This window comes from Trachurus japonicus, chromosome 3 (assembly GCF_045865225.1).
Source record: "Trachurus japonicus isolate A0001 chromosome 3, Traja_1.0".
Lineage (NCBI taxonomy): Eukaryota > Metazoa > Chordata > Actinopteri > Carangiformes > Carangidae > Trachurus > Trachurus japonicus.
Window position 1 is genome coordinate 18810598 of NC_140909.1, and position 15944 is coordinate 18826541.

A 15944-nucleotide genomic window follows, 5' to 3' on the forward strand; every position below is an offset into this window, starting at 1 on the left:
CCATCCAGCTAGCAGTGGGACCACAGAGCCCAGAGAGGCTTCGCTGCAATACAAGCATGATTATAATTGTGGTAATAATTAGAAAAGTTCCCGTTGCTCTCGCTGGATGGATCTTGTTGTTTAGTCTCAGAGGTAAAAGGTGCAAAGTGAAGAATCAGAGCCTCAGTGTGGAGTCACCAGGAGGACACTCACTAGAGAATAATCCGGGACAGTCAGAGGTGCACTGGTCTATTCTGTGAGGTTATATGAGGTAATGTTTTCAGGCTGAGGGGGGCAGATAGACAGACTAGAGTTTTGTTATTTATGTTGTCCAGTCACAAAATAAGGGAAAACACTGGATAATTTAATAAATGAAACCTATGAGGAGGAGGAGTGCTTCTTGGAGCTCAGAGTCTCATAATAAACTGCTGTTTGTCATTCCACATATCCTTCCTAAAAATAACCAAAGCCCCCTACATGCTTATTTCTCCGAGGCAGTGGTGGTGCAGGGTTGAGGCTTTAGTTCGGGGTTTAGTGTCTCGATGAAGAGTACTTTGGCAGAATCAGTGTGCATGGTCATAATACAGATGTTATAGCAGCAGCACTGCATCGCTGCAGTACATGCTGTTATTAGTGTCAGGGATTAAACCCATGTTTTCTTTACTAGTCAGATTGTGTACCTCCAGAACCAGAAATAATTTAACAGATGACTCTTTCACTTAATGTAAGTGGTTCATACCTATCATGGCACATTGAAATACTGTATTACAGCATAGTACAAATACATTATTGAATTTTCTGGTGTCTTTATTAGATTATTTTAGTTTAGTTCAGTTTTACATATCACAAAAATTACTTTTTCATCATATAGCACAGAAACAAATCAGTATAGATACTGTTGCTTTCATATTGGTGATTTTTTTTGTGACTTCTTGGGAACATTAATTGTATTGTTTTCATATTTTATATTAGGATCTCAACTGTGAAAATTGTCATATTCATTGGATTGTCAATGGTCATAGTACTGTAGTGTAAAACACATTTTCTTTACTGTGGAGTTTTTTTTTCTCATTTCCACATTGAACTGACATTAGAGACAAGAGAATACATATACACTACATTGTGATTAATTAGCCTGTTTACACAATGTTATCAAAATGCAGCACAGCTTCGTTAGTTGGTGGGTGTGCTCACCTGAGCTGATGACATTACATGTGCAAGTGGAAAAGGTTGAATAGCAAGCTGATTGCCAATCAAACCACAGTGGCCCCCAGACCTGCCCACGGGCATTTAGAAAAGTTCCTGGTTTTCAGATATTCAGCTGGCACTCTGGGTAGAACAGTGTATATAAGTGTGGTGACATTAATCATGCAGGGCCTCTGTGATGCCATTTCAAAGAGAGTAAAAGTTCAAATGAATCACTGGGGGAGAATCCCTGTGTCGCCATGCATGCCTGCTGCTGCACCTTTGAGCCCAAAATGTAGGCAGGGAAACATGTAGTTCAGGCCAACCTTCATTTGAATAGAGTGGACACACTGACAGCGAGCTGTCACATGTTGAGTGCGCAATAAGGCTACAAAGGAGAGGAGAGAGGAGGCAGCAGTGGAGGCGGAAAAAAAAGAAGGAGAGAAAAGAAAGAAAGAAACAGAAGTGCCTGCTGAAGTAGTTTATAGCCGTGGGCTGTTGTTTTATTGTAATTGACCACCTTAGAAATAAAGAAACATACTGAGGAAAACAAAATGAAAACCACACACAAATTCATACTTATTTTCCTACAAAAACTGCTGTTGTGTGTGGTTTTGTCTTTGTCCTCAAGCCAGTTTAACCTCCAGTTTTTAGTTATTGTTATTATTTATTTTTAGATATTTATAATCTGTTTTTATCGTATTTGTGTGTGACTGATTCTTCTGTCAGCAGTTGACCACACCTGAATTTCCTTCGGGATTAATAAAGTAAATCTATCTATCTATCTATCTATCTATCTATCTATCTATCTATCTATCTATCTATCTATCTATCTATCTATCTATCTATCTATCTATCTATCTATCTATCTATCTATCTATCTATCTATCTATCTATCTATCTATCTATCTATCTATCTATCTAAAAACTGGATGGACATTGCAGGACAGGGGTGACTCCATAAATTAAAAAAAAAAAAAAATTAACAGTACAACAAAGAGACGACCCATTACACTCACTGAGCCAGCTGCCATTTATACGTGTTATGCCTACGGTATGTTGGTAGTGTGCGTGTGTGTTTGTAAGGCTTAGCTGATGAATGCTAGTTAGGCGGACAGAGTGAAAGGCCAGCTTCGCCACAGCGCCAGAGTACTCCAGATGTAACCTCAGAGAAATGTCATCTGTCACTGCAGAATAACTTGTCACCCAGATCTCACCACCTGACTGACGTTTTGACTTTTACTTTTGACAGCCTACACTCCAGACAACATGTGAGTGTCTCACAGTCATTTGAATATTTTGGCAACACTTCAGGCTGACCTTACGTTGATATATTCACCTGTACTTTGAGTTTTGGAGTGAAACCGGAAGTAGTTATTATGTGGCCACAGTTTTATACCTACACTGTCCAAGCTGCAGGGTTATTATGTAGTTCTGTTACTGTCAATTCCTGCACTGTCTCTATTGGTTGTAACTTGTGTTCTTGTTCAAATAAAAATATTTGGTCACAAAAACCCATATACTGTCCAAGCAAACAAAACTGCCTCGAAGAAATGAGTCAGGATCCTTGTGATCCGTGACACTGGGCAATTTTTATCCCCCTGTAACATTACTGAATGCCATTCTGCTTTGCTTGCTTCTCTAAATATGGCGCCGCAATGAGACGCACTCATGGCGGAAGCTGCCGACCTATGATGTCCCAATGTCCTCCAAAAAGGCAAAGCCGATTTATTTCACTCATATATCACAAGTATCTGCAATCCATAAATAGTCCTGCACAAATTCATTTGGTTTGTTATTGTTTGAGTTTCATCTCCTCCTCAGTTAGAAGTCACAGAAAGGACACTTCCTCCGGGAGGCGTTGAATACAGCTCAGTGAACTGAAGCGCCTGGTTTAATGCCTCGTAGAGTGATACTTTTGGGAACAAATTTTTGAATAAGAGTATTTTTCTCATGTACTTGCTGCAGTGAGTGAAGCTTTTTAGGAATTCAGGGCAAGACAAAGGAATAAAACAATATCAGATGTAGCAAAGAAACAGAGATGCTATTCATAGGAAAAGCAGAGACAAAACGAAGCTCAAATGTATTACAGGTGAAGTGCCTGAAGCAAATAGATTCACAAAATCATAGTGACATACTAAACAGATGACTTCTGGACACATTTTGTACAGAAACCATTTTTTCCAAAGGTGACTAAGCAAATTGTTTGTTGTTTCACACTCTCACTCAAGAGGAGTTGCACTGAGCTGACTTGCGCTCCTGCAGCAACAGTAGCATCATTCTCAATTATAGTGGCAATACCTTGTAAAATAACAACATATCTAAGTCTGTCAATGAATGCATGAATAAAATCATATTTTATTATGGAAATGATGTAACAGGCCAAGGGAGTAGATCATTAATCCTGAGCATTGCAATTATCATATATGTATATTCATTGCGGGAGCCCATATGTGTGTCAGCTGTGTGTTTTCCTGAGTATGCATGCTTTTACTGGCTTGTTGACATGGACTGTGATAGCATGTCCTTAGAAGAGCATACTGTGCTCATAGCCCTGGAGCTCAGACATGTGGGCACATAACCACAATGTGTCCTTGAGCGTGATTCTTCCCATAAATGGCAAGTTGTTTCCATGATTCTCCTATAGAATCACTGTATGAGGAGATTTTACTGTACAAACCAAGGGGTAAATTTAATTCCTTTGTATTAACAGCATTTTTCAGACAGTATAAAATAGATCATATGGCTGTGATAGATTTTTACTGGCTTTGTTGAATGAATATTTTTGTTTTATTCCATAAACCACTAAAACAATTTTTCCCAAAACACTAATATAATCTGTAATAATATTACAAATAATTATAATGATTATAATCCTTTAAAGTCTAGTCCTTATTGTTTTTTTACGGAACAAATCCTGACTCTTTTTTGTTTCTCACTGACGGATGATGGGTTTCAAACCGTCCTTGCTGTGCACTTCACCCAGCTGCCATTTGCCACTCTTTTTGTTGGTCACTTGATGCTATGGCTGTTGAGTGACATTCAAATGATATTGTGGTCATCTCGGTCAGTGGAGAGGTGTTTTCACCCACTGCCAGTCTGTAGCTTTTTGGCCCGCAATGTCTGCTGCTTGACCTTGTTGTTATTAACCACCGTCTTTGAAATTTCAAGGATGGAAGCAACAAGACGTCCAGTGTATCCCTCTGCCTGTAATGCCAGAAAAGCTGTCTTCTCCTCGCTTCTCTTTTCAGCTGATTTGGCATGGTCAGTCCTTTTGTTTCGACCTACTTTTGAGGCACTACTAGCATTGTTTTCCATGTTTGAGAATAGGGATTACAATTTTTATACTCGAAAGCCAGATTTGATTCAGGCAATCACCTAATTGTTCAGTGGTCTTTCTGTGTTGAAATTCAACACACAGAATGGCTGCTATATTATGTAGAAAACAATGGTTCTTTTATTCCTGAGTTGCATATATCTAATGAAAATTATATCTAACATGATGTTCATGTCATGTTATTTGTATACTAATAGTAGTTACATTATCCCCTTGAAAAATATGGAATATTTTGTAAAAAAACAAAGCACAAAATGGTCTCAGCAACTAAAATGACATCTGTATAACCTCCTCAAAGACTCCAGTCCAAACATCACCATCAGTATCCTTTTGCAAAGTAAAGCTGAACCCCTGTATGTCCTTTTTATTGCAGTTATCCTAAATTAGCTCTAAGGGCGTTTTTATAACCGCCATGTTGACAGAATATTGTTAACAAACAAGGAGGTTTTGGCAGTGGTGGCTATATGCCAGTGATAACACTGTCATGCATAATGATGTTCAACATCGTCTGCACTTGCGCGCGTGCACACACCCATGCACACGTGCACACAGCAGATCGCTGTTGTGGTGCCTTCCCTGTCTCCCTCTTGTCAGCTTCCTCTTGTCACTTTTCATCAGGATAAAAATAAGACTGTGACCGGATATTCTCCTCATTGGAGTTGTCTCCTGTTGACGAACCAGTGACTTGGATGAGATTAGTCATCCTGTTAAATCAGATTCAAGGCAGTGCACTAATGACTAAGCTCTGAGGGCTTCCTCTCATCATGCCTGATGCCTACAACATAACCGTCTCAACTGGCCGACCCTGTAGACGCTCCCATTAGCGCGGATGGAGATGAGTTTTTGAGAAGAGCAAAGGCTTTTACTAAGAGAGCAGGGAATTAAAAAATATATACTGAGGTGTGCAGTCAAATAAGTTTAAGTACAAATAACTCACCTGTGTTTATTTATTACAAGTGACAGGACATCAACCCTTACTACTGCACAATTAATCACAATATAATCAAAACTGCAATATGGCCAATTGTATGTGTTGCAAACTCTTTGTGCATTGTGAGCGCCGTGAGCGTTGTGTTGCTAAAGAGACACCCTGGCCAGAAAATCATATTCTCAAGATGTAAAGGGACATGCTTGTTTGGTACAAGACTCAACAAGAAAAAAAAAAAAGTAAAAATGACCATTCAACCATTTTTTTTAGCATATCCTGCAGCCCTACTGTTAATATTTGCATCTTGGTTTGTTAAGATTCATGGCTCAGTCCACCTAAGTGGCTGTGAACTGTAGAAATGGAGAAACAAAATGACATGTCAGTTAAATGTCCAGTGTTTTGTTAAACGTCAGCCATGTTGATGCCGTGTCGACCAAGACAATGAGAGTGAGGTGTGTTTCATTTCCACCCAGAAAATCTATACAAAAATATTTAAATAAGTTAAATCAACTAATCAGCCACCCACTCACTGACCCATTACCTTGGCCAATGACTGGTCTTTCAGAGATAAGAAAAGCAGGAAGAATAGATTTAATGGGCTATTATTGAGTGCACAATGAGGCTTGCCAGCAACAGTGACAGGTCCTCAACACTGAATGAGCCTGTGTGCGATACGAATACCCACAGTGGATTTGCTTAAAAAAACTATTACACAAAAATGTGTAATCCTGCACAAACCCAATGGCGCATCTTGGTGGGGAGCTGAGTGAGAGTGGTTTTTGTGATCCGAGCCCTCCAGGCCTGTTTAGACAGATGATGGAAGGGTGTTCCCTGTGGTCCACTCCCAGGGCTATTTCTCATTCTCCACATGTGCTTTCGTCCACCATGACAGCATGCATGAGCATGACATTTTGGTCGAGGCATTTATAGTGAGAAATCTAACTCCTGCCCACAGTCTGCTCCTAGAATCTGCCATCATGTTTGATGATTGAAAATAACATGCATGTAATGATTTCGTTGATGAACTTCATTACTTATCACAGGAAATCTTGTCTCGCCCCAGCAAAGGAAAATGCAGCACGTGGCAATTTAATGTACTGAACGTTTACATCCACTACTTAGTAAGCTACGTGTTAAACACCCCATCTATAGTTCAATACATATTTTGATTTAAAATGTACATTTTCAATAGGAGCTAAATCTTATAGTTTTTGTTTCTCATATATTCCAAACTGATGAATCAAAGAAGTCCTGTGATTTCCTGTCTATATTTAAAACCTGGCATATTTAAAATTCTTACATGATGAGCTGGATGAAAGTTAAACACACTAACTACAACTGCACTAGTGTGGACTCCCTAAAATCAGAAATAAAAAAGAAATTTAAAAATATATCGGTGCATATACAATAAGTGATACAACCAAAAAATGTGCGATAGCATGAAATGTCCACCATGTTAATAGTGAAATAACTGCTGTAGAAATGTAGCTTTAACATTCAAAGTTAATCATAACATTAATTATGCAAAAAACGAATTAAAGTAAATGAATCTTAATTTTCTTAATAAGGCATTTCCCTTAGCAGCATATCAGTGGAAGTCAAACATCAAGGGGAGGTTAAGATCTGTGATGGACAGGAGGATACGTGTTGAGGATCAGTCAGGAAAAAACAATGTGAGTGAAAAATCTTGTTTTCTCCTATGTGTCGTCGTGACACTGTTATGCCAAGACATTCATCATCATTAGCAGCGAACGCCTGATGCCTCGGTATTGTGTGACGTTGACTGTGTTTGGGCTGCTACCATCAGCACTGCACATCTGTTCTCTCACCTGGATCATTCTCTGACTCGGCAGTTGCTTACATCCACCCTCTGTCTGTCTGGGCCTGAGAATGATACCGTGATTGTGTGACTTGATCTCTGTTATGCACATTGATCTTTTTATTTTTTCCTTTATTGGTGACAATGTTGTACATAATACATAATAGGCAGACCTGTAGAAGACAGTGAAACAAGAGCAGTAATAGAAATATAAAGCATTTTATGTGTATGGTTAGTCTGTAATGTGTGTGTGTGTGTTATATAATTGTAGCAAGAATAATATTTATACATAATTATAATTTATTTGATATCCTTTTAATGAAATATATATACTTATATAAAATAGTGTAAATTTCAATAATGTTATAAAAATGATTTCAAGTATACTACTTAAAGATAATGATACATTATAAAGTTTAATATTACACTAATAATTATTATTAACATATTAAAATAAAAGCAATAGGTCCCCCCACTGTCTGAGGAACATCAGGGCTTACTGGTGTTTAAGTAACAGGACTTGAAGCAGTATAGTATAGATAAAGAGATCAGTATTTCTAGCAGCAGTTTAGTGAAAGAACCAGTTTAATTGTGAGTATTTAATTACTTTACGCACACAGTTACAGCTCCTACCTCAAAGTGCTTTCATTAGTGTTTCATTAGTTGTACTTGTGAAACCAATACATTTATGTTGACTTACCTTAGCTTATGTGACCTGACCCATGACTTTGATAAAAAAAAGAAAGGGAAGCAGATATCGGTCTATGTGGAGAGGGCAGTGTGAGTAACAACGAGACCCCTTAAGAAACGGTTGTGTTGCGTTCCTGTGCCCTCATCAATCAAAGCTCTCTTGTTTATTCTGATGCTAATACTGCCAGCCCTACTCTGTGCCCCTATCAATTAAAAGAAAGTGGTCAGCAATCCATCATCCTCCATTTAACACGGCAGGTTGTGAATTGCTGTGTGTGCAAATAACACGTGCATGTCTGTTTTTAAATGCTGTATGTGTGTGCGTTAACCGTGTTTACAAGCATAATTGTCCCGCTGTCAGACGCTGTCCTCAAATAGAGGACACAAATAAAAAGAGAAGAGGGAGAAGAGACACAGAGACATCCTTCCTTTGCATCAGAATAATGATCCTTTAACAACCTTTTAACAGAACCAATCTTGGGAGCACATTTTGGTAACTGGAAAGTCTGTTCCTGCTTGGCATCGGTGTATTTGAATTGATTACAGCTGTGAAGCGAGATAGGGGATTCACCTTCCTCCAGTGACAGTACAGTTTGGGTTACAAACTGAAGATTTGCATGGCATTACCCGTGACAGTTCTCATAGGCTTTATTCTCTACGCAGCGGTTAAGTGCCGGAGGTCTTTTGAGGGCACTTCTACAGTAGGGATGTAGGAGCAGTTATTGTTGAACTGTAATGAGTCATTCAGGCTGCACTACAAGAGGCTGAAAAGGATTTATTCTGCTTCAGAAATGAAATGTACCGACAGTGGAGAAAGTTTGTTGGTTTCCAGTGAGTTGACATGGTGAAGGACAGCCCACACAATGCAAAGAGACAGTGCGAGTTTCATAAGAAATACCATGACCAAAAATCAGCCAATATTTGGTGATTCACCTTTATGTTCCAGGATGTCACTTCTGATTGTGTTTGGACTTCTTTTAGACACCCTGTTGGTAGCAGGAGTTTGTTTGAAGTTAGTTGAGCCCATGGATCCGTGGTCAGATGAAACAGCAGAGGTCGAAACACGATCACGTAAACAGACTATGTTTTGGTCCTCGCCCACTCGATTTGGCTGATGCTTTGATTGCCAGCCGACTTTATTCGGTTGTGATGGAGTGTGGTCAGTCTCTGGGAGAAAATACTCTACCTTCATCTTAATTTCTAAGTTATTGAATCCCAAATATGCCCAACTGCTTGATCAGTTAACTCACAAATCACAAATCACTCTTTCCACCTTGTCAAATCCATTTATATAATATCAATTAAAATAATGCTATAAGAGTAATTAAAATATTATTATAATCACAATATTATCAACTGCACTGTCCAAAATTTAGAGCAATGTCTTGTGGCTCGTCGTGTTACAGTGTACAATATAATATTATGATGTAAATGAAAATTATTGAATAAGCCCTTTGTACTATCTTTGGGGAAAAAAACTGAGGAAAGAAATCATTTCACGTTTATCATCTCATATCTCCTTTCCTTTGAAACTAAGTATCTGCCGTTCCATTGCAGTAGAGAAAGCAACAGCCCTTTGACAAAATGTGCAGCTTCGTTTTGCAGACAGCCTGATGGGGGAATGCAATATTGCAATGGCAATTAAGTCAGAATCTCTGACAACTAATTTTAAAAATACACTGTGTTTGTATGCATTATATCTCTGTCAGCCCTTAATGTCCCAAGAACTGTTGTATTGAAATTCATTGATTGTTTGGCAAAGGTATAAAAAAGCAAAAAAAAAAACTCCCCTCTCCTATCCAGAAATACAATTTCACAAAAGTAAAATATATTCTGCTCTATATGTGGGAGATGGAAAGAGATACCTCATGATTCATTTATTTGCCACAAAGTGAATTTAACAGTTGCATATTACTTACATGCACTGTAACTTCATTACGGCTCCAACAAGAAATTTGGCATCACACAACAACACTGCATACTAGACAACATAACTTATTTATCACAGTGTTTAAAGGAAAGCCGGGCTCCGTTTAAGAAAACAAGACAACAAACAATAGCTCACAGTTGAAGTGCAGCTGTGAGGGGAGGTGTGGAAAGCGACAGCATCCGATGGGTTGAGCAAATAAAAAAAAAAGGTGCAGCTGGGCGAATGATTTGGCTTAGGTGATGTAGGAGTGCCCGAGGCTAAACATTTTGAACAACAGAACAAAAGGAAGAGGGAGAGGGGTGGAGTAGGCGAAGGGGCAGGTTGATATTTCCTGTGTGTGGACAGACAGACAGACAGACAGACAGACAGGCAGACAGACAGAGAGTGCGTGAGCGGGGGATGTCTCCATCCACTCTGAGACAGCCTGGCTCCGCTCCTCGCCTGGGCACATTTTCCTCAGCATACCTCTGGCTTCATGTCAGCCTGTTGACGGAGCTAAATTGATGTGATTTGATGGTGCAGCAGCAGCACCCACACTGTCCCAGACAAACACTGGTCACTGCCAGCTTCTCTCTTAACACGCACACTGAAAAAATAAAACACTCACAATTTATGTGTGTTGAGATTAAAACTGAAAAAAATAAACAACCTCCATTACTTCAGGAACAAGGACTGCGACTAAAGTTTGTGTGACAAATAATGACTTTATCTTTATCCTCATCATCACCCACTGCTGAACAACAAATTGAAGATGGAATGTGCCTCTTACTGTAAAATGCACTGAGTGGATTTTAATAAGGAGTGGAGCGATTAGCAGTGTACACCGTGGTCTTCGTTGGGATTAAGAGGCTTTGAATGGTTGAGGCCATTAAAATCTACACCAGCCCAGAAGTCCTGGAGCGCCTTATGAGTATATTTATCATTAGGATTAACAAACCCAGCCTGTGAACACTCTCACCCCAGGAGCTCAGCAACCTCTACCCTTGTACCATTATTGTGTTTGGCTGAGTGGCTGATGATAAGAGCGATTCAGCAGCAGGGAAGGTAAAGCTCTGCTCCCAGTTTGCCGACCATCCCCAAGGGAATTGTTCTCAGAACAGCAACATCTGCATCCAGCGGCTCATCTACTTGCAGTGTAATAATAAGCTGTGGTTTCCACAGGCAGACAGTACATTGTCACCTAATTTCTAAACCACAAACGCTGTGCATGATGTGATTAAAGATGTACTACTTGTGGAGGAGGAAAAGCCCACTTGATTGTGTGTGTGTGTGTGTTTTCATTGTAGAGAGATCAGCATGTTGAGTCATCCTGCCCTAACCCTGTTTCCTGCTTCCTCTCTCCACTTCCACCTCTCAGATCTTCCACATGACCTATGACCTGGCCAGCGCCATGGTGAGGATAGTCAACCTGATCGGCATGATGCTGCTGCTGTGTCACTGGGACGGCTGCCTGCAGTTCCTCGTACCTATGCTGCAGGACTTCCCCGCCGATTGCTGGGTGTCCAAAAATAAGATGGTGGTAAGTGCTGCCTCTGCAACGAGTCCTCCCTCCTGTTTGAATCAGATTATGCCCTGTCTTATCTCAACCGTCAGCTTCAGTAATTACTGTACTAAAACCCCTCAGCATCCTGGGAAAGGGTTGTCTTGTATATCTGTCATTTAAAACCATACATCAAATGTATTTATCTGCTACATTTGCCCACTTTTATTCAATTTGCTGGTTGTTTTTATTTATTTGGAGCTCTTGACATCTGTCCCTGCTGTGAAAGGAGAGAGACTGTGAGGCCGAGCATGGAACATTGATTTCCTGAATAGGACAGACGGCTCTTATCCAATATTGGCTGTATATTGACAGTTTCCAGTAAACGTTCATGCTGTGCTTTAATTTCCCTTCATTGTTAACAGCTGCCTGAGTGAAGCCTCTGTAAAAGCCTGACTCATAATAGAGTTCTCTTTTATTTGCTTACGGAAGCGGACTGTGTCACACCTGATGTGTGACTCCGAATCACCCGCAGCTGATGTTAACTTAATGTGTGACAAAAGAGTATAAGCCCCACAGGAATCTGAGCTATCGTCAGGTTTAGTGGCGGGGAGTCGTCTCTTCTCAGCCTAACAGTAAATCAACATATTTTAAAGCCCTGAGGGACGGCTCTCTAACTGATGGCTTATCAATATACGGTACACAGCCATGTGAGTGTCAATAGGGCAGTGTTTGAACTTTGGTGGGGTCAACAGTGAGAAATTGAAAGACGTCCATACGATGGAATAAAAGCTCCCTAGATTGAATAGATTTATTGGCATTAGCAAACACACACAATCGACAATCACATTTTTTTTTCCTCCTCTTTCTCTGTTCTTCTCTTTCTTTTCCTCTTTCTATGTCTACCACACAGTCATGCTATACAAGACTGTTCCAGTTACTATTATTATTACGTAAGGGATAATGTATAGTTCGGAGGTTGTTATGGAGAAATAAACCCCGACAGGTTGTATGGTTTCATTCAACATGAAGGGGTTTATTTCTCCATAACAACCGACCAACTATACATTATCCCGCTTATTACACGGTTTACGAGTGAAATAATTAATTTGAAACATAATTCTGATCAAAATACGACTTTCATTGATTTAAAATTGCATAATTTAGCGAATCTGCAAGACCGGTCACTTCCGCTGTTTTGCCGAGCCTCCTCCCGTTCGTGCATTTGAAGCCTTTGATAATCAATCAGTGGATCGATAGATTACCATACACGTGTTAAAATGTGTGTATTGTGTGTAGTCGTATCTGTCATAAACAAGAGATTAACTTTACTGTTTACGGGGTGCGTTTGTGTCGCGGAGTCGCGGAGTCGCGGTCCGACCGAGACGAGAGGAGAGCTGACACCGGGTCAGAGGCTCTGATCAGCAGGTTTGGTTTCCAGCAGCGATGTGGAAGGAGCCTCCACTCTCCTTGTAACAAGTTACAAGTCATTTATCTAACATCACTATTAGTTTGAAGCTGTTTAATGACGATAAAAATGAAACACAAGGTAAATATCCTGCATAGTTTCTCTTTTCTCTGCTGCGCTGATCAGAGCGCTGTCCCTAGCAACGGTCTGTTATACAGAAATATATACATTATACATTATACTTGACGACGGTCCGTTATACAGAAATAACAGACCGCAGCGCTGGACCAATCAGAGAGCAGCATTCAATAGAGCCGTGTAATAAATAACGATAACATATCCACTTCATCAGACATTTGACAAACTCACATTAACATTTTCATTTGTTTCATACGTTAAGTCTTCATATTTATTTTTCATCTGCCATTATTTGATCTGTATTTTTTAGTTGTGTATGTGCCTGTGCTGTGTATGACTATCATAAAGGCATCCCTGTGGAATGTATTTAGGTATTTATTCATCCATTAGCCGCTACAAATGTATTAAAAACAAAACAAAACAACCTCAGTCTCCCCAGTCACTTCACCTTCTTTCTGCCTTAGACTCATTAACCATCTCTGCATCCAACAAGCTTTTTCTTCGTTTGTTTTTTTCCGCAGTCCATTTTTTAATCACACATTTTTATGCTTCTTTTATTTCTGTTAAGCACATTGAATGACCTCTGTTAATGATAATGTGCTAAATGCATTTGCCTTTTGTTTTTTCCTTCCTGTCCTCAGTTGATCATAGTCTGTGTTCAATTCAGTATGATGTTAACCCCACTGTAGTCTGTGATGTCTGTGTTTTTCTTGATTCACCAATACAAATGAAAAAAAGCTTTAGACAGGAACGCAGTGCATGGAGTGCTTCTTGGGTGTTGCAGAAAAGTGTATCCCTCAGGTGCTCTTCAGTTGGGGAGATCCATAAAGAGTTGCAGACAGAAAACTGAGGCACTCGTGAGGGTACGACCAATTAAAATGCCTTTATTGGTACATGGCTAATCTATTAAAAGCGAGTCAACGCGTTTCAGCCAAACTGGCCTTCGTCAGGACAAAAGTGAAATGTTTGTCAGTCTCAGTTCACAGTTAAGTAGGTAATTGCAGACAGCTGCTCAGTGTGAGCAGGTAGGAGGTCACATGACCTGAACAGCAAGACCTGCCAATGACAAGCAGACTCTGTACAAAAAGAAAGAAATAATAAAATCACAGAGTCAATAAATCAGCATTGCACATTACATAATCAATTAAACAAATCAGGAATGCATACAATATAAATATTGAGCCTAATAAGAGACTGAGGAGCCGTCATCAGAGTCAATCTTAAAGGACAACAAAACACACCAATAGTCACAAAATACACTCACAGAAAAGCAGAAAAATCGAGTTCTCCATTCAACCCTGGATACTGAGTGGCCTTTAATGTATAAATCCAGAATGACTCTCTTTGCAGGAGTATTTTGAGTCTATCTCCTCCCCTGATAGAGTCTTTAATATGTTCTATGCCTGATATCTTTAAAGAGTCGCAACTACCATGACTTACATCTTTGTAATGGACAGCCATGGGGTACTGTGGGTTACTAGTTCTAATGGCATGCTTATGTTCTGCCAATCTTGCCTTCAATTTACGCTTTGTTCTCCCAATGTAGAAGCTTTATTGGTAAAGTTTTGATCAAGCAGGGTTTTCTGTGTGATCACTGCTAAATTAGAATTTGAAGCTTACAGTAGAGACTTAATTCATGTTTTAATTTCAGCTAGGCAGAATGATAAATGTATTATTTTATTAACAGGCCAGAGTAAATTTATTCTTAAACTGTGACCACAAAACAACAGGTAGAGAAGCCAACTCCGAGTTGACATACTGTAAACCAGCTTCTAGTCAGCTCTATGCTCGTTTCTGTGGAAGAACGGATGCCACACGAGTAGTTACATTGCTCAAGGTATGATGTATTTGGTTCACCATGCCTCGCTGCCTCTCTGACATGCTCACATGTTTCACAGAATCTGCTCCTCTTACGTTTAAGAAACGACAGATGTGTGCAAACCACTGTCCCTTGAGATGTTTCACTCTTAGGTTAATTTTAGCTTGTTTTCCATAACTTGTCTGTGCAGAGATGTACAAGCACACTCAGGTGAGGTGGTCCTGCCAGTTTATCCCTACCTCTCTGTCTTTTATTTATATGGATGAAGACACAAAATTGAGTTATATATTAAGGCTGCCAAGTTGCATATGCTTAAATGCAAACCTCGTCCGCTTCCAGTTTTATGTTTCTATTCCCTTTGGCACCATGAAAGATGCATTTTACTACTAGTTCAATATGCAGAGAGCCAAGTTGTAAGGGGATTATCTTAACTTACATAAGATGTCAGGCAACATAATGTAAACTGCAGCTCATCATTAAGGAGCAGTACAGTATGCATGGATTAAGATTGGATTTGATGTCTTTTTTTGCAGAAGTGAAAACAAGAATATGATTGCTTTACTAATCTCTTTGATTTATTCTTGAAAAACATATTTGAACCCTGAATACAACGAGAAATAAACATTGTCTGAAACATAAGGGTGCAACAAAGAAAGGCAGATTTAAGTAGTCCCACAGAGCCATACGAGATATTTGCCATGCTGTGCTTTTTAGACAAAAAAAAATCCCAGTGGTATGTTCACAATTTCTTCTGTTGTTAATAACAAGCTCCACTTTTACCTTTACTTCTACCATTAGTCTGGTATTAAATATTCTAATACATCCATCTCAGAAACTCTGGAGTGTGTGCTCACATGCCAGATGCCTTCTCACAAGACGATTTCATGCAGTTCTGACTAGATTATATTTAGGCATTTTCTACTTCTTGTGTTGTTACAGCTCAGAGTTGTGCTTCATCTCACTGCTCTCACTGTTTCCACAGACTCCAGCTGCCATAAAACAACTCTCTGCATGTCGGGCCGCAGAGAGGCCCTCAGATGTTGAGGGGGAACCCTCATAATGTACTTAGTTTGAAATCCCGTGTGAGAGATGTAGCCTTTCATTTACATCAAAATGGAGTTTGTTTTGTCTCACACAGTAAACACTGTGTAATTAATTGCATTACATTGAAGAACGGTTCTCAATGTGACAGAATAACAAATCTATCTTTCTGAATTAATTCAAGCCTCAG

General features: G+C 39.5%; 1 protein-coding gene across 1 annotated transcript in view; it reads left to right on the forward strand.

The window, feature by feature from the left end:
* Positions 1–15944, forward strand: part of hcn4 (hyperpolarization activated cyclic nucleotide-gated potassium channel 4) — an 80867-nt gene that overhangs the window by 28452 nt on the left and 36471 nt on the right. The window contains exon 4 of the mRNA XM_085765250.1: positions 11226–11387. Coding sequence (XP_085621376.1) covers positions 11226–11387 — 162 coding nt within the window. The remainder of the gene's footprint in view (positions 1–11225; positions 11388–15944) is intronic.